General features: G+C 49.7%; 2 protein-coding genes across 2 annotated transcripts; one reads left to right on the top strand and one right to left on the bottom strand.

The window, feature by feature from the left end:
* Positions 1–3,577: 3,577 nt before the first annotated feature.
* On the bottom strand, positions 3,578–10,762 carry MRPL49 (mitochondrial ribosomal protein L49). Its single transcript, XM_038764851.1, has 3 exons — positions 10,497–10,762; positions 5,398–5,522; positions 3,578–3,763 (listed from the first exon to the last, which is right to left on the bottom strand). The coding sequence occupies exons 1-3, from the start codon at positions 10,720–10,722 to the stop codon at positions 3,617–3,619; spliced, it is 498 nt and encodes a 165-aa protein (XP_038620779.1). The 5' UTR covers positions 10,723–10,762; the 3' UTR covers positions 3,578–3,616.
* Positions 10,763–10,949: 187 nt separating this feature from the next.
* On the top strand, positions 10,950–18,086 carry FAU (FAU ubiquitin like and ribosomal protein S30 fusion). The gene is made up of 5 exons (XM_038764732.1): positions 10,950–11,037; positions 14,379–14,461; positions 15,669–15,813; positions 16,901–16,956; positions 17,908–18,086. Exons 2-5 carry the CDS (start codon positions 14,387–14,389, stop codon positions 18,031–18,033), a joined length of 402 nt encoding a protein of 133 aa, XP_038620660.1. The 5' UTR covers positions 10,950–11,037; positions 14,379–14,386; the 3' UTR covers positions 18,034–18,086.
* The last annotated feature ends 607 nt before the right edge of the window (positions 18,087–18,693 follow it).

The raw sequence follows: 18,693 nt of genomic DNA, 5'->3' as shown, positions 1-18,693 counted from the left end.
AAAATAAATAGAATAAATAGATAAAATACAGTAATAAATACGTACAAACATATATACATATTCATTCAATCGTATTTATTGAGCGCTTACTGTGTGCAGGGCACTGTACTAAGCGCTTGGGAAGATCCCAGTTGGCAACATCTAGAGACGGTCCCTACCCAACAGCGGGCTCACAGTCTGGAAGGGGGAGACAGATGACAAAACAAAACATATTAACAAAATAAATAGAATAAATACGGACAGATAAAATACAGTAATAAATACGTACAAACATATATACATATTCATTCAATCGTATTTATTGAGCGCTTACTGTGTGCAGGGCACTGTACTAAGCGCTTGGGAAGTCCCAGTTGGCAACATCTGGAGACGGTCCCTACCCAACAGCGGGCTCACAGTCTGGAAGGGGGAGACAGATGACAAAACAAAACATATTAACAAAATAAATAGAATAAATACGGACAGATAAAATACAGTAATAAATACGTACAAACATATATACATATTCATTCAATTGTATTTATTGAGCGCTTACTGTGTGCAGAGCACTGTACTAAGCGCTTGGGAAGTCCAAGTTGGCAACACCTAGAGACGGTCCCTACCCAACAGCGGGCTCACAGTCTGGAAGGCGGAGATGGACAACAAAAAACGTATTAACAAAATAAAATAAATAGAATAAATACGGACAGATAAAATACGGTAATAAATACGTACAAACATATATACATATTCATTCAATCGTATTTATTGAGCGCTTACTGTGTGCAGAGCACTGGACTAAGCGCTTGGGAAGTCCAAGTTGGCAACATCTAAAGACGGTCCCTACCCAACAGCGGGCTCACTGTCTAGAAGGGGGAGACGGACAACAAAACATATTAACAAAAGAAAATAGAATAAATATGGACAAATAGAGTAATAAATCCGTACAAACATATACACATATATACAGGTGCTGCGGGGAGGGGAAGGAGGTAATGGAGAGGAGGGATGGCTCGCTCGTTTCCTGCTCCCAATTCCTTTAACACGATTGGAGACGCAGCGTGGCGTAGGGGCTCGAGCCCTGGCCTCGGAGTCACAAGACCTGAGTTCTAATCCCAGCTCCGCCAAGGGTCTGCTGTGTGGCCTCGGACGAGTCGCCTCATTGTGCCTCGGACGAGTCAAGCGCTTAGTCCAGTGCTCTGCACACAGTAAGCGCTCAATAAATACGATTGATTGATTGAGTCGCCTCATTGTGCCTCAGTTCCCTCATCTGTAAAATGTGGATTAAGAAAAGCAGCGTGGCTCAGTGGAAAGAGCCCGGGCTGGAGAGTCCGAGGTCAGGGGTTCAGATCCCGGCTCTGCCAACTGTCAGCTGTGTGACTATGGGCAAGTCACTTCACTTCTCTGGGCCTCATCTGTAAAATGAGGATTAAAACTGTGAGCCCCACGTGGGACAATCTTTATATCCTCCCCAGCGCTTAGAACAGTGCTTTGCACATAGTAAGTGCTTAACAAACGCCATTCATTCATTCATTCAATCGTATTTATTGAGCGCTTACTGTGTGCAGAGCACTGTACTAAGCGCTTGCCATCATCATCATTAAGACGGTGAGCCCCGTGTGGAACAGGGCCTGTGTCCTGATTAGCATGTATTTATCCCAGTGCTTAGTACAGTGCCTGCCACCCAATAAGCACTTAACAAATACCATATTAATTTAATTTAATTAAGACTGTAAGCCCCGTGTGGAACAGGGCCTGTGTCCAAACTGATTAGCATGTATTTATCCCAGTGCTTAGTACAGTGCCTGCCACCCAATAAGCACTTAACAAATACCATATTAATTTAATTTAATTAAGACTGTGAGCCCCGTGTGGAACAGGGCCTGTGTCCAAACTGATTAGCTTGTATCTATCCCAGCGCTTAGTACAGTGCCTGCCACCCAGTAAGCGCTTAACAAATACCATATTAATTTAAAAAAAACAAAAAAAAAACCCCACAATTCCCCCATCCCATTTTCTGTTCCTCCACTTTGGATCCCCCAACCCCATCCTTGTCCTTGAGAAGCAGCGTGGCTCAGTGGAAAGAGCCCGGGCTTTGGAGTCCGACGTCATGGGTTCAAATCCCGGCTCTGCCACTTGTCAGCTGTGTGACTTTGGGCCAGTCACTTCACTTCTCTGGGCCTCAGTGACCTCATCTGGAGAATGGGGCTCATCATCATCATGATGGTATTTGCTAAGCGCTTACTATGTGCAAAGCACTGTTCTAAGCGCTGGGGAGGTTACAAGGTGATCAGGTTGTTCCATGGGGGGCTCACAGTCTTCATCCCCATTTTACAGATGAGGTCACTGAGGCGCAGAGAAGTGAAGTGACTCGCCCAAAGTCACCCAGCTGACAGCTGGCGGAGCCGGGATTAGAACCCATGACCTCTGACTCCAAAGCCCGGGCTCTTTCCATTGAGCCACGCTGCTTCCCATGAAGACTGTGAGCCCACCATGGGACAACCTGATCACCTTGTAACCTCCCCGGTGCTTAGAACAGTGTATATATGCTTGTACATATTTATTACTCTATTTTACTTGTACGTATCTATTCTATTTATTTTATTTTGTTAGTATGTTTGGTTTTGTTCTCGGTCTCCCCCTTTTAGACTGTGAGCCCACTGGTGGGTAGGGACCGTCTCTATATGTTGCCAACTTGTACTTCCCAAGCGCTTAGTCCAGTGCTCTGCACATAGTAAGCGCTCAATAAATACGATTGATTGATTGCACATAGTAAGCACTTAATAAATGCCATCATTATTACTACGGTCTTCTCCGACGTGCCTTCGGCCAGTGGTTCTCCCTCTCCCGCGCCAGGCTGGACCCCGCCGCCCCCTCGCTCGGCCCTCCTCCTTCCTCAACGCCTGGGGATAATAATAATAATGATGGCATTTGTTAGGCGCTTACTATGTGCAGAGCACTGTTCTAAGCGCCGGGGGGGATACAGTGTGATCAAGTTGTCCCACGTGGGGCTCACAGTCTTAATCCCCATTATTACAGATGCGCTTACTATGTGCAGAGCACTGTTCTAAGCGCCGGGGGGGGGTACAGTGTGATCAAGTTGTCCCACGTGGGGCTCACAGCCTTAATCCCCATTTTTACAGATGAGGGAACTGAGGCTCAGAGAAGTGACTTGCTCAGGGTCACACGGCAGACTTGCGGTGGAGCTGGGCTTCAAACCCATGACCACTGAGGCTCAGAGAAGTGAAGTGACTTGCCCAAGGTCACACAGCAGACTCGTGGTGGAGCTGGGATTCAATCCCATGACCTCTGACTCCTTTTAGACTGTGAGCCCACTGTTGGGTAGGGACTGTCTCTATATGTTGCCAATTTGTACTTCCCAAGCGCTTAGTCCAGTGCTCTGCACATAGTAAGCGCTCAATAAATACGATTGATGATGATGATGATGACTCCAAAGTCCGGGCTCCTCCCCGCCCGCCCACTCCTTCCCGGGCCCGCGGCTTCGGCTCTTTGCCGTCTCCCGTTCCCAGGGGCCCCCCCCCGGGTCGGCGGTCGAGGCAGACCCCCCCAGCACACGGCAGGCAGGCGGGCACGCGGGTTGTGTGTGACGCTTTAATGCGGCCCCCCCCCCCCGCCCTCAGAACCCCTTCTCTAGGAGCCAGGCCTTGAGCTGCTGGTCCCAGAAGCCTTTGATGCGCAGGGTCCCCGTCATCTCGTTGACCTGCGTGACGGGCGTCTTCCCCATCAGGGGGCTCAGAAACTCCTCCACGTCCCGCTGCAGCGCCTGCCGGGGGGGCGAGAAGCCGTGTCGGACGAGAAAGGGAGCCTAAACCCTCACCCCGCCTCGCCCCACCCACAATTAATCATAACAATTGTATTTGTACTTTGGGCCAGGCACTTCACTTCTCTGCGCCTCAGTGACCTCATCCGTAAAATGGGGATTAAAGCTGCGAGCCCCCCCCATGGGACAACCTGATCACCTTGTAACCTCCCCAGCGCTTAGAACAGTGCTTTGCACATAGGAAGCGCTTAACAAATACCATCGTGATGATGATGAGCCCCCATTCTCCAGATGAGGTCACTGAGGCCCAGAGAAGTGAAGTGACCGGCCCAAAGTCACACAGCTGACAAGTGGCGGAGCTGGGATTTGAACCCATGATGTCGGACTCCAAAGCCCGGGCTCTTTCCACTGAGCCACGCTGCTTCTCAAGGACAAGGATGGGGTTGGGGGATCCAAAGTGGAGGAACAGAAAATGGGATGGGGGAATTGTGGGGGGTTTTTTTGTTTTTTTTAATTAATATGGTATTTGTTAAGCGCTTACAGCGCTGGGGAGGTTGCAAGGTGATCAGGTTGTTCCCCCACGGGGCTCAAGGGATAAGAAACGACATAGTAAGTGCTTAATAAATGCTCTCATTATTACGTGCAAAGCACTGTTCTAAGCGCTGGGGAGGTTACAAGGTGATCAGGCTGTCCCACGGGGGGCTCCCAGTCTTCATCCTTCATCTTTTAGACTGTGAGCCCACTGTTGGGTAGGGACCGTCTCTAGATGTTGCCAACTTGTACTTCCCAAGCGCTTAGTCCAGTGCTCTGCACACAGTAAGCGCTCAATAAGTACGATTGACTGATTGATTGATTCATCCCCATTTGACAGATGAGGGAACTGAGGCCCAGGGAAGTGAAGCGACTTGCCCAAAGTCGCACAGCTGACAACTGGCAGGGTCGGGACTTGAACCCCTGACCTCTGCCTCTAAGGCCCGGGCTCTTTCCACTGAGCCACGCTGCTTCTCAGACGGGGTGAGCCGGGGGGAGAGGGGAGCGGGTTATTTCAATCAATCAGTCAATCAATCATCATCATCATCATCATCATCATCATCAATCGTATTTATTGAGCGCTTACTATGTGCAGAGCACTGTACTAAGCGCTTGGGAAGTACAAATTGGCAACATATAGAGACAGTCCCTACCCAACAGCGGGCTCACAGTCTAAAAGGAGGAGACAGAGAACAAAACCAAACATACCAACAAAATAAAATAGAATAGATATGTACAAATAAATTAAATAAATAAATAGAGTAAAAAAATATGTACAAACATATATACATCTATACAGGTGCTGTAGGGAAGGGAGGGAGGTAAGATGGGGGGATGGAGAGGGGGACGAGGGGGAGAGGAAGGAAGGGGCTCGCCCGGCTTTACGTTAAAACCCTCTACTTTTCACTGCCTCTGATCAATCGTATTTATTGAGCGCTTACTGTGTGCAGAGCACTGGACTAAGCGCTCGGGAAGTACAAGGTGGCAACATATAGAGACGGTCCCGACCCAACAGTGGGCTCACAGTCTAGAAGGACGGTTATTTCGTCCTCGGGCATGAGGACTCAGGCGTCCCACCTCCCAGCCCCCCCGCCAAGGCCGCTTACCCAGATGTCCCCCTCCACCCGGCGGATGACGGTCATCTCCCGGTTGCCGTGGGTTTTATCCGTGTACACGGGTACGTTGTGCATCCGGGAGCGCCGAATGAAGTACGGGAGGTTGGGGGGCGGGTCTGTGACGGACACACACACACACACACACAAACACGCACCATTAGCCAGCCCCCCCGGAGCCCAGCTGAGCCCCGACTGGACCTACCAGTCTCTTCCTCGCTGTGCCGTTCCCCCTCCCCTGTTGCTCCTTCCCCACCTCGGAGCAGCGTGGCTCAGTGGATAGAGCCCGGGCTTTGGAGTCGGGGGTCGTGGGTTCGACTCCCGGCGCCGCCGCTTGTCAGCTGGGTGACTTGGGGCAAGTCACTTCACTTCTCTGGGCCCCAGTTCCCTCATCCGTAAAACGGGGATGAAGACTGTGAGCCCCCCATGGGACAACCTGATCACACTGTAACCTCCCCAGCGCTCAGAACAGTGCTTTGCACATAGTAAGCGCTTAATAAATGCCATTATTATTATTATTATTAGATAGAGACGGTCCCTACCCGACAACGGGCTACCACCTCTGGTCCTATGTTCTCCCCAGTGCTTAGCACGGGACTCTTCACTCAATAAATGATTGACACCCATTATTTTAATCTATCTTCCCATCTAGACCGTAAGCTCTTTGTGGGCAGGGAACGTGTCTACCAGGGTCGCTGTGCTGAGCTCAATACACTGCTCGGCACTCAATAAACAGCACTGATCATTTGGTCTTGGGATGAGCCGGTTCCTCTGGGGAGCCGCACAACCCATCTACGGGAGCAGGAGTCCCGGGGCCTCAAGGCGGCCAACAACACCATTTTGCCCAGAGCCTGCAGCTCAAGCGTCACATAATTAATTGTGGTAATATGCGCCAGGCACTGTACTAAGCGCTGGGGTGGATACAGGCAAATTGTATACAAGCAAACGGTCCCTATCCCACATGGGATTCACACTCTTCATCCACATTTTACAGAGAAGTGAAGTGACTTACCCAAAGTCACGCTGCAGACGCTCACGTCCATATCCATAGTTTATTTCTACTCCTGTCTGTCTCGAAGTTCGTTGTGGGCAGGGAATGTGTCTGTTAGATTGTGCTTTCCCAAGTGCCCCGGACAGCGCTCTGCACACAGTAGGAGCTCGTAAATACGACTGAATGAACGATAATTGTTCAGCGCTTACAATGTGCCGGGCACTCTACTCAGCGCTGAGGTAGATCCAAGGTAATCTGGTTTTTTGACACAGTCCCTGTCCCCTATGGGGCTCACGGTCTTAACTCCCACTTCACAGACGAGGGAACTGAGGCACGGAGAAGTCACATGACTTGCCCAAGGGCACACGGCAGAATCACCGAGGAGCCGGGATGAGAACCCAGAATCTAATGAATGAACAAGCGGCAAAGCCAAGTGCTTCACGCTCCCAGGGACGGGCTTAGGTCATCATCATCATCATCAATCGTATTTATTGAATAATAAACACGTCACATATAATACGAATAATATAAATAATATGTTTGAATGTGTTTATATTCATATTCACATTATATGTAATATTATATATTATATTTAAATAATAAATAGGTCGTAATAATAATAATTTCTTCAGACTCCCAGAGGCGGGCTCTTTATTAATAATAATAATAATAATTGGGGTATTTGTTAAACGCTAACAATAATTTGGATATTTATTAAGCGTTAATAATAATAATAATAATTGGGGTATTTGTTAAACGCTAACAATAATTTGGATATTTATTAAGCGTTAATAATAATAATAATAATTGGGGTATTTGTTAAGCGCTTACTATGTGGCAAGCACTGCACTGTCCGAATTCCAGGCACTTAGTACAGTGCTCTGCACACAATAAGCGCTCAATAAATACAACTGAATGAATATTAAGCTCTGGGGTGGATACAAGCACATCGGGTCGGACCCAATCCATGCCCCACATTGGGCTCACAGTCTCTATCCCCATTTGGCAGATGGGGTCACTGAGGCCCAGGGAAATGAAGCGACTTGCCCAAGGTCCCACAGCAGACAAGGGGTGGAGTGGAGATTAGAACCCAGGACCTTCTGATTCCCAGACCCAGGCTCTAGCCACTAGGCCATGCTGCTTTGAGGGCGAGGTCCTCCTTGCGTAATAATTATAATAATTACGGTATTTGTTAAGCACTTACTATGTGCCAGGCACTGTAATAATTATAATAATTACGGTATTTGTTAAGCACTTACTACGTGCCAGGCACTGTTCTAAGTGCTGGGGTAGAAACAAGCTAATCAGGTTGGACCCAGTCCCTGTCCCACATGGGGCCCACAGTTTTAATCCCCATTTTCCAGATGAGGTCACTGAGGCCCAGAGAATAACAGTAATAATGATGGCATGTGTTAAGCGCTTACTATGTGCCAAGCACTGCTGTAAGCGCTGGGGGAGTACAAGGTGTTCAGGTTGTCCCACGTGGGGCTCACAGTCTTCATCCCCATTTTACAGATGAGGGAACTGAGGCCCAGAGAAGTGAGGTGACTTGCCCAAAGTCACCCAGCTGACAAGTGGCGGAGCCGGGATCAGAACCCATGACCTCCAACACCCAAGTCTGGGCTCTTCTCACTGAGCCAGACTGCTTCAATTCCAGAGAAGTAAAGTAATAATAATCATAATGATAATGGTGGTATTTGTTAAGCGCTTACTCTGTGCCAAGCACTGTTCTGAGCTCTGGGGTAGGTACAAGATAATCAGGTTGTCCTACATGGGGCTCACAGTCTTAATCCCCATTTTGCAGATGAAGGAACTGAGGCCCGGAGAAGTGAAGTGACTCGCCCAAGGTCTGCCAACAGACAAGTGGCGGAGTCAGGATAATAATAACTAAGGTATTTGCTAAGCACTTACTATGTGCCAAGCACTGTTCTAAGCGCTGGGGGAGATGCAAGGTGATCGGATTGTCCCATGTCATGGCTCAGTGGAAAGAGCCCGGGCTTGGGAGTCAGAGGTCGTGGGTTCTAATTCCGGCGCTGCCGCTTATCGGCTGTGTGACTTTGGACAAGTCACTTCACTTCTCTAGGCCTCAGTTCCCTCATCTGGAAAATGGGGATGAAGACTGTGAGCCCCACGTGGGACAACCTGATCACCTTGTAACCTCCCCAGGGTTTAGAACAGTGCTTGGCACATGGTAAGCGCTTAATACCATCATTATTATTAAGCCCCATTTTCCAGAGGAGGGAACTGAGGCCCAGAGAAGCGAAGTGACTCGCCCAACGTGACCCAGCTGAGCCGGGATTAGAACCCACGACCTGAGTCCCCGGGCAGTAATTAATAATTAATAACGGTATTTGTTAAGCGCTTACTAAGTGCCAAGCACTGTTCTAAGCTCTGGGGAGGTTCCAAGGTGATGAGGTTGTCCCACGTGGGGCTCACAGTCTTCATCCCCATTTCACAGATGAGGTCCAGGGAAGTAACTCGCCCAAAGTCACCCAGCAGACAAGTGGCGGAGCGGGAATTTGAACCCATGACCTCTGACTCCCAAGCCCGGGCTCTTTAATAATAATAATAATGGCATTTATTAAGCGCTTACTATGTACAAAGCACTGTTCTAAGCGCTAGGGGAGATACAAGGCGATCAGGTTGTCCCACGGGGGGCTCACAGTCTTCATCCCCATTTGACAGATGAGGCCCAGGGAAGTGACTTGCCCAAAGTCACATGGCTAGCAATTAAAAATAATAATAATAATAATGGCATTTGTTAAGCGTTTACTATGTGCAAAGCACTGTTCTAAGCGCTGGGGGGATACAAGGTGATCAGGTTGTCCCCAGGGGGGCTCACAGTCATCATCCCCATTTTCCAGATGAGGTCACTGAGGCTCCGAGAAGTGACTTTTAGACTGTGAGCCCACTGTTGGGTAGGGACTGTCTATAGATGTTGCCAACTTGGACTTCCCAAGCGCTTAGTCCAGTGCTCTGCACACAGTAAGCGCTCAATAAATACGATCGATTGATTGATTGAAGTGACTTGCCCAAGGTCACACAGCAGACATGTGGCAGAGGCTGGATCCGAACCCAGGCCCTCTGACTCCAAAGCCCGGGCTCTTTCCACCGAGCCACGCTGCTTCTCCAATCGGCAGGGCCGGGATTTGAACCAGTGACCCCGGACTTGTACTTGTTGCCGACTTGTCCTTCCCAAGCAGTGCTCAGCACACAGTAAGCGCTCACTAAATACGACCTCCTTCCCTTCCCCACAGCACCTGTATATATGTATATATGTCTGTACATATTTGTTACTCTACTTATTTATTTTACTTGTACATATCTATTCATTTTATTTTGTTAGTATGTTTGGTTTTGTTCTGTCTCCCCCTTTTAGACTGTGAGCCCACTGTTGGGTAGGGACCATCTCTATATGTTGCCAACTTGGACTTCCCAAGCGCTTAGTACAGTGCTCTGCACACAGTAAGCGCTCAATAAATACGATTGATGATGATTGACGTATATATGTTTGTACATATTTATTACTCTATTTATTTATTTATTTTACTTGTACATATCTATTCTACTTATTTTACTTTGTCAGTATGTTTGGTTTTGTTCTCTGTCTCCCCCTTCTAGACTGTGAGCCCACTGTTGGGTGGGGACTGTCTCTAGATGTTACCAACTTGGACTTCCCAAGCGCTTAGTACAGTGCTCTGCACACAGTAAGCGCTCAATAAATACGATTGATGATGACGACGATGGTTTTGTTCTCTGTCTCCCCCTTTTAGACTGTGCGCCCACTGTTGGGTAGGGACTGTCTCTATATGTTGCCAACTTGGACTTCCCAAGCGCTTAGTCCAGTGCTCTGCACACAGTAAGCGCTCAATAAATACGATTGATGATGATGGTTTTGTTGTCTGTCTCCCCCTTTTAGACTGTGAGCCCACTGTTGGGTTGGGACTGTTTCTAGATGTTGCCAACTTGTACTCCCCAAGCGCTTAGTCCAGTGCTCTGCACACAGTAAGCGCTCAATAAATACGATTGATTGATTTTCACTGAGGCCCGCTTTGTCGTTTTTGGCCCGTCCCGGCCTCCGTTCCCCCGGGTCCCCACTCACCTTTGGGGGGCCGCCAGCCGCTGGGCGTGGGGTAGCTGGGGTGAGGCGGGGGCTGCGGGATCAGGATCGGGGGGATCAGCCGCTCCACCCACCGGTAGTCGGACTCCGACTCCACCACCCCGGGGCCCCGGCTCTCGGTCGGCCCGTCGGGCAGGGCCTCGAAGGACCGGCTTCCACAGGCCCAGAATGGCCGCCTCAGGCCGGCCCTTAGCACAACCAACGCCATCTTGGGCCCGACGACCCGCACAGCATATCGGGAGTGCACCAAACTCCCTCAGCCTCGCTCGCGCCGTGACGTCAGGACGCACGGCCGGCTGCGTCACGACGTCCGGGCGGGGGGGGCGAAGAGCGCATGCGCGGGACGGGCACCGCCCCCGCCCCCCGGCTCCTGCTCGTGCTCCGATTGGCTGGAGGCCCGCGCTGCGTGGTGACGTCATCACGCCCGGGGCGGGGGCTGACGCGCGCGGCCGGACGAGGCCTTCTTTCTCTTTGGCCTCCATCTTGGCAGCAGCAGCAGCAGGCGACGGGACTGCTCGGGGCGGTAATAATAATAATAATTATTATAATAATAATAACAACAACAATAATAGTAGTGGTATCTGTTAAGCGCTTACTACATGCCAGGCACTGTTCTGAGCGCTGGGGGAAATATATCCCCTTCCTTCCTCTCCCCCGCCTTACCTCCTTCCCTTCCCCACAGCACCTGTATATGTGTTTGTACATGTTTATTACTCTATTTATTTCACTTGTTACATATCTATTCTATTTACTTTATTTTGTTAATATGGTTGGTTTTGTCCTCTGTCTCCCCCTTCTAGACTGTGAGCCCACTGTTGGGTAGGGACCGTCTCTATATGTTGCCAACTTGTACTTCCTAAGCGCTTAGTACAGTGCTCTGCACACAGTAGGCGCTCAATAAATACGATTGATTTTACTTGTACATATCTATTCTATTTATTTTATTTTGCTAGTATGTTTGGTTTTGTTCTCTGTCTCCCCCTTCTAGACTGTGAGCCCACTGTTGGGTAGGGACCGTCTCTATAGGTTGCCAACTTGGACTTCCCAAGCGCTTAGTACAGTGCGCTGCACACAGTAAGCGCTCAATAAATACGATTGATTGATTGATTATAAGGTGATCAGGTTGTCCCACGTGGGGCCCCCAGACTTCATCCCCATTCGACAGAGGTGGTTACTGAGGCCCAGAGAATAACAATAATAGTAATGATGGTGTTAAGCGCTTACCATGTGCCAAGCACTGTTCTAAGCGCTGTGGGATTTAAAGGTGATCGGGTTGTCCCACGTGGGGCTCCTAGTCTTCATCCCCATTAGAGTAGGTCAACTTGTACTTCCTAAGCGCTTAGTACAGTGCTCTGCACACAGTAGGCGCTCAATAAATACGATTGATTTTACTTGTACATATCTATTCTATTTATTTTATTTTGCTAGTATGTTTGGTTTTGTTCTCTGTCTCCCCCTTCTAGACTGTGAGCCCACTGTTGGGTAGGGACCGTCTCTATAGGTTGCCAACTTGGACTTCCCAAGCGCTTAGTACAGTGCGCTGCACACAGTAAGCGCTCAATAAATACGATTGATTGATTGATTATAAGGTGATCAGGTTGTCCCACGTGGGGCCCCCAGACTTCATCCCCATTCGACAGAGGTGGTTACTGAGGCCCAGAGAATAACAATAATAGTAATGATGGTGTTAAGCGCTTACCATGTGCCAAGCACTGTTCTAAGCGCTGTGGGATTTAAAGGTGATCGGGTTGTCCCACGTGGGGCTCCCAGTCTTCATCCCCATTAGAGTAGGTCAACTTGTACTTCCTAAGCGCTTAGTACAGTGCTCTGCACACAGTAGGCGCTCAATAAATACGATTGATTTTACTTGTACATATCTATTCTATTTATTTTATTTTGCTAGTATGTTTGGTTTTGTTCTCTGTGTCCCCCTTCTAGACTGTGAGCCCACTGGTGGGTAGGGACCGTCTCTAGATGTTGCCAACTTGGACTTCCCAAGCGCCTAGTACAGTGCTCTGCACACAGTAAGCGCTCAATAAATACGATTGATTGATTGATTATCAGGTGAGCAGGTTGTCCCACGTGGGGCCCCCAGACTTCATCCCCATTCGACAGAGGTGGTTACTGAGGCCCAGAGAATAACAATAATAGTAATGATGGTGTTAAGCGCTTACCATGTGCCAAGCACTGTTCTAAGCGCTGGGGGATTTAAAGGTGATCGGGTTGTCCCACGTGGGGCTCCCAGTCTTCATCCCCATTAGAGTAGGTCAACTTGTACTTCCTAAGCGCTTAGTACAGTGCTCTGCACACAGTAGGCGCTCAATAAATACGATTGATTTTACTTGTACATATCTATTCTATTTATTTTATTTTGCTAGTATGTTTGGTTTTGTTCTCTGTGTCCCCCTTCTAGACTGTGAGCCCACTGGTGGGTAGGGACCGTCTCTAGATGTTGCCAACTTGGACTTCCCAAGCGCCTAGTACAGTGCTCTGCACACAGTAAGCGCTCAATAAATACGATTGATTGATTGATTATAAGGTGATCAGGTTGTCCCACGTGGGGCCCCCAGACTTCATCCCCATTCGACAGAGGTGGTTACTGAGGCCCAGAGAATAACAATAATAGTAATGATGGTGTTAAGCGCTTACCATGTGCCAAGCACTGTTCTAAGCGTTGGGGGATTTAAAGGTGATCGGGTTGTCCCACGTGGGGCTCCCAGTCTTCATCCCCATTAGAGTAGGTCAACTTGTACTTCCCAAGCGCTTAGTACAGTGCTCTGCACACAGTAAGCGCTCGATAAATACGATTGGTTGATTGATTTGGAGGTACCTATGCTATTTATCTGCCAATCAGACTGGTAGATGCAATTTTTGATAGCGCAGGACTGAGCAAATGGTTGTCATAATTTCAGTGAACTGGATGTCTGTCTCACCCTCTAGACTGTTCACTAAATATATCTCCCAACTCTCTTGTACTGTACCCTCCCAAGCACTCTGTGCAGTTCTCTGTACATAGTTAGTGCTTGATAAATACCACTAATGATGATGATGATAACTTTCTCAAAGGGAGCTGAGCCTGACCCTAAGCCTCACAGGGGAGCCAGGTTCCAATGTTAGCCGTGAGACTGTACAGCGTTGTCCTTCATATTTTTGTTTTGCTGTCTTCACCTTCTAGACTGTGAGCCCGCTGTTGGGTAGGGACCGTCTCTGTGTGTTGCCAACTTGTACTTCCCAAGCGCTTAGTACAGTGCTCTGCACACAGTAAGCGCTCAATAAATATGATTGAGTGAATGAATGAATGAGGCCCAGAGAGTAACAACAAAACTAATGATGGTATTTGTTAAGCGCTTACTATGTGCCGGGCACTGTTCTAAGCGCTGGGGGAAATAAAGGTGATCAGGTTGTCCCACGTGGGGCTCCCAGTCTTCATCCTCATTAGAATAGGTCACTGAGGCCCAGAGAAAAACAATAATACTAATGATGGTATTTCTTAAGCGCTTACTATGGGCCGGGCACTGTTCTAAGCGCTAGGGGAAATACATGGTAATCAGGTTGTCCCACGACGTGGGGCCCCCAGTCTTCATCCCCATTTGACAGAGGTGGTCACTGAGGCCCAGAGAATAACAGTAATAGTAATGATGGCATTTGTTAAGCGCTTACTATGTGCCAAGCACTGTTCTAAGCGCTGGGGGAAATAAAGGTGATCTGGTTGTCCCACGTGGGGCTCACAGGCTCAATCCCCATTTCCCAGATGAGGGAACTGAGGCCCAGAGAAGTGAAGTGTCTTGCCCAAAGTCATACAGCTGACAAGTGGCGGAGGTGGAATTAGAACCCACGACCTCTAACCGCCCTCTCTCCCCGCAGTCGCCATCATGCAGCTGTTTATCCGCGCCCAGGACCTCCACACCCTCGAGGTGACCGGTCAGGAGACTGTCGCCCAGATCAAGGTAATAATAATGACAGTGGCACTTGTTGAGCGCTTACTGTGGGCCAGGCACTGGACTAAGCGCTGGGGTGGATACTAAAAAAAAACAATATGGTATTTGTTGAGCACTTACTAGGTGCCAAGCACTGTTGGAGGAACTGGGGTGGTTATGAGGTAATCCTCCACGGGGCTTACATGTTTCTTCCCCACTTTACAGATGAGGTAAGTGAGGTGGCTTGCCCAAGGTCACACAGCAGACAGTAATAATGACAGTGTTTGTTAAGTGCTCACTATGTGCCAAGCACTCTTCTAAGTGCTGGGGTAGAGGCAAGGTAATCAGGTTGTCCCACATGGGGCTCACAGTCGTAATCCCCAGTTGGCAGATGAGGGAACCGAGGCCCAGGGAAGTGAAGTGCCTTGCCCAAGGTCACACAGCAAACAAGTGGCTGAACAGGGATTAGAACCCGCGGCCTCTGACTCCCAAGGCTGGGCTGTAGCCACCGAGCCACGCTGCTTCCCCAGCTCGGGTTGGACGCAGCCCCTGCCCCGCATGGGGCCCACAGTCGCGATCCCCGTTTTACAGATGAGGTAACTGTAATAATGATGAGGGTATTTGTTAAGCGCTCACTGCGTGCAGAGCACTGTTCTAAGCGCTGGGGTGGACACAAGGTAGTCGGGTTGTCCCACGTGGGGCTCACAGTCTTCATCCCCTATTACTCCCCTATTACTTACATCCCCTAGAGCTATTACTCTATTTATTTATTCTATTTATTTATTATTACTCCATTTATTTATTATTCTATTTATTTATTATTACTCTATTCATTTATTTATTACTCTGTTTATTTTACTTGTACCTATCTATTCTATTTATTTTATTTTGTTAGTATGTTTGGTTTTGTTCTCCGTCTCCCCCTTCTAGACCGTGAGCCCACTGTTGGGTAGGGACCGTCTCTAGGTGTTGCCAGCTTGGACTTCCCAAGCGCTTAGTCCAGTGCTCTGCACACAGTAAGCGCTCACTAAATACGATAGGTTGATCGATCCCCATTTTAGAGAGGAGGTCACTGAGGCCCAGAGAAGGCCCGAGGTCACACAGCAGGCGAGTGGCGGAGCCGGGATTAGAAACCACGTCCTCTGACGCCGAGGCCCGTGGTGTAGCCACGAGGCTGTGTTTCGGTTGCCCACGCTAGGCCCCGGCCCCTCTCACGTGCCCGTTTTTCCCCCTCCAGGCCCACGTGGCGTCGTTGGAAGGCATCGCCGCCGAAGACCAGGTCCTGCTGCTGGGGGGGTCTCCCCTGGAAGATGAGGCCGTCCTGGCCCACTGCGGGGTGGAGGCCCTCTCCACCTTGGAAGTGGTCGGCCGGATGCTGGGAGGTAAAACGGGGGAGCCCGGGATCGGTGGGGAGGCACTGGGCGGTGGTGGCGTCCTCGTGGGGGAACCCCCAGTCTCCCTGTCCAAGGGGCAGGCCGCCTTCGGGAGCTTGATCACCGGGGGGCTGGGTGGTGGCACGTCTCGAAAACTGAAAACAGAGAGTAAACTCGTGGGGCAGGGGACAGGTCGTTGAAATGTGGATCGGGAATACCCAGGCCCGTTCCTGCCGCTTGACTAAGCTCCGTCCTGGGCCGGGAATGTGTCGGTTTTAGTATATTGCAATCAATCAATCGTAGTGAGCGCTTGCTGTGTGCAGAGCACTGGACTGAGCGCTTGGGAAGTCCAAGTTGGCAACATAGAGAGACAGTCCCGACCCAACAGTGGGCTCACAGCTAAAAGGGGGAGACAGAGAACGAAACCAATCATCATCATCAGTCGTATTTATTGAGCGCTTACTGTGTGCAGAGCACTGGACTAAGCGCTTGGGAAGTCCAAGTTGGCAACATAGACAGTCCCTACCCAACAGTGGGCTCACAGTCTAAAAGGGGAGACAGAGAACAAAACCAAACATCATCATCATCATCAATCGTATTTATTGAGCGCTTACTGTGTGCAGAGCACTGGACTAAGCGCTTGGGAAGTACAAACTGGCAACATATAGAGACAGTCCCTACCCAACAGTGGGCTTACAGTCTAAAAACATACTAACAAAATAAAATAAATAGAATAGGTATGTACAGGTATAAATAAGTAGAGTAATAAATCTGTACAAACATATATACAGGTGCTGTGGGGAAGGGAAGGAGGTAAGATGGGGGGATGGAGAGGGGGAGAGGAAGGAAGGGGAAGAGGAAGTGGGAAGGCCTCCTGGAGGAGGTGAGCTCTCAGTAGGGCCTTATTGTACTCTCCCAATCACTTAGTACAGTGTTGTGCACGCAGTCAGCACTCGGGAAATACAGTTGATTGAGCGGAGCCTGAATGCCCCTTGAATCCTTGGAAGCGTGGAAAACTTAAGCCGTAAGGAATACAGGTCCGCCCGCCAACCCAAGCTCTCTGGCATATTCTCACTTTCCCCTCCCCACTCCGCAGGTAAAGTCCACGGTTCTCTGGCTCGGGCTGGCAAAGTGAGAGGCCAGACGCCCAAGGTGAGGTTTCCTATGAAATAGTTACGGGGTTAAGTGCTTACTGTGTGCCAAGCGCTGTTCTAAGCGCTGGGGTAGGTACAAGCAGCGTGGCTCAGGGAAAAGAGCCCGGGCTTTGGAGTCGGAGGTCATGGGTTTGAATGCCGGCTCTGCCACATGTCTGCTGTGTGACCTTAGGCGAGTCACTTAACTTCTCCGAGCCTCAGTTCCCTCATCTGTAAAATGGGGATTAAAACTGTGAGCCCCACGTGGGACAACTTGATCACCTTGTACCCCCCCCCCCCAGCGCTTTGCACATAGCGCTTAACAAATGCCATTATTATTATTGTTATTATTACAAGCTAATCAGGTTGGACACCACAGTCCCTGTCCCCCGTGGACCGACCCCATCGAAGTGAAGCAACCCAAAGTCACACGGCAGACCCGGGATTAGAGAAGCAGCGTGGCTCAGTGGAAAGAGCCCGGGCTTTGGAGTCAGAGGTCATGGGTTCGAATCCCGACTCCACCACATGTCTGCTGTGTGACCTCGGGCGAGTCACTTCACTTCTCTGAGCCTCAGTTCCCTCACCTGTAAAATGGGGATTGACTGTGAGCCCCACGTGGGACAACCTGATCACGTTGTATCCCCCCCAGCGCTTAGAACAGTGCGATGCACATAGTAAGCGCTTAATAAATGCCATCATTATTATTAGAGCCCAGTTCCTTCTGGCTCCCGGGCCCGCGCTCGATCCGCTAAGCCACGCTGCGTCCGTGTGGAATTCGGGATTGGGGGGTAGGGACACGGCGGGGGGTGGTTTGTGGCGGGATGGGTCCCGTCCCTTCTTTCTAAGCGTGTTCCCTCTGGGTTCCGTGGGGAAACGGGAAACGCACGGGATGGAAAGGAGCAGAGCTTAGATTGTGGCGAAGGGAACGGGGGGGTCTGATTCACGACTCACCCTTAACCTTCCCTCACAGGTGGCCAAGCAGGAAAAGAAGAAGAAGAAGACGGGGCGCGCTAAGAGGCGGATGCAGTACAACCGGCGTTTCGTCAATGTGGTGCCCACCTTTGGCAAGAAGAAGGGGCCTAATGCCAACTCCTAAATCCCTAGTGGTCCCTTGTCCGTCTGGCCCCAATAAAGTCAGTTTCAGCCCCCCCTCTGCTTCACTTGGTCCTGTGTTTGAGGGCTGGACTTGGCCTTTGCTGGAATGATAATGATGGCATTTATTAAGCGTTTACTATGTGCAAAGCACTGTTGTAAGCGCTGAGGAGATTACAAGGTGATCAGGTTGTCCCACGGGGGGCTCACAGTCTTCATCCCCGTTTTCCAGATCACCGAGGCTCAGAGAAGTGAAGTGACTTGTCCAAAGTCACACAGCTGACAAATGGCGGAGCTGGGATTTGAACCCATGACCTCTGACTCCAAAGCCCGGGCTCTTTCCATTGAGCCACGCTGAGTTGGCACAGGAAATTGGTTTGGGCACAATCCCTGTTGAATGTGGGGCTCTCAGTCTCAATCTATTTTATAGGTGAGGCACAGAAAACTTAAAATGGCTCAGTGGAAACAGCCCAGGCTTGGGAATCAGAGGTCATGGGTTCTAATCCTGACTCCTCCATTTGTCAGCTGTGTGGCTTTGGGCAAGTCACTTCACTTCTCTGGGCCTCAATGACCTCATCTGGAAAACGGGGGTTAAAAGACTGTGAGTCATCATCATCATCAATCGTATTTATTGAGCGCTTACTATGTGCAGAGCACTGTACTA

The sequence above is a fragment of the Tachyglossus aculeatus genome, chromosome 22 (assembly GCF_015852505.1).
Source record: "Tachyglossus aculeatus isolate mTacAcu1 chromosome 22, mTacAcu1.pri, whole genome shotgun sequence".
NCBI lineage: Eukaryota > Metazoa > Chordata > Mammalia > Monotremata > Tachyglossidae > Tachyglossus > Tachyglossus aculeatus.
Note: the sequence above shows the minus strand (reverse complement) of the source record. Positions and strands in the feature narration are given on the sequence as shown.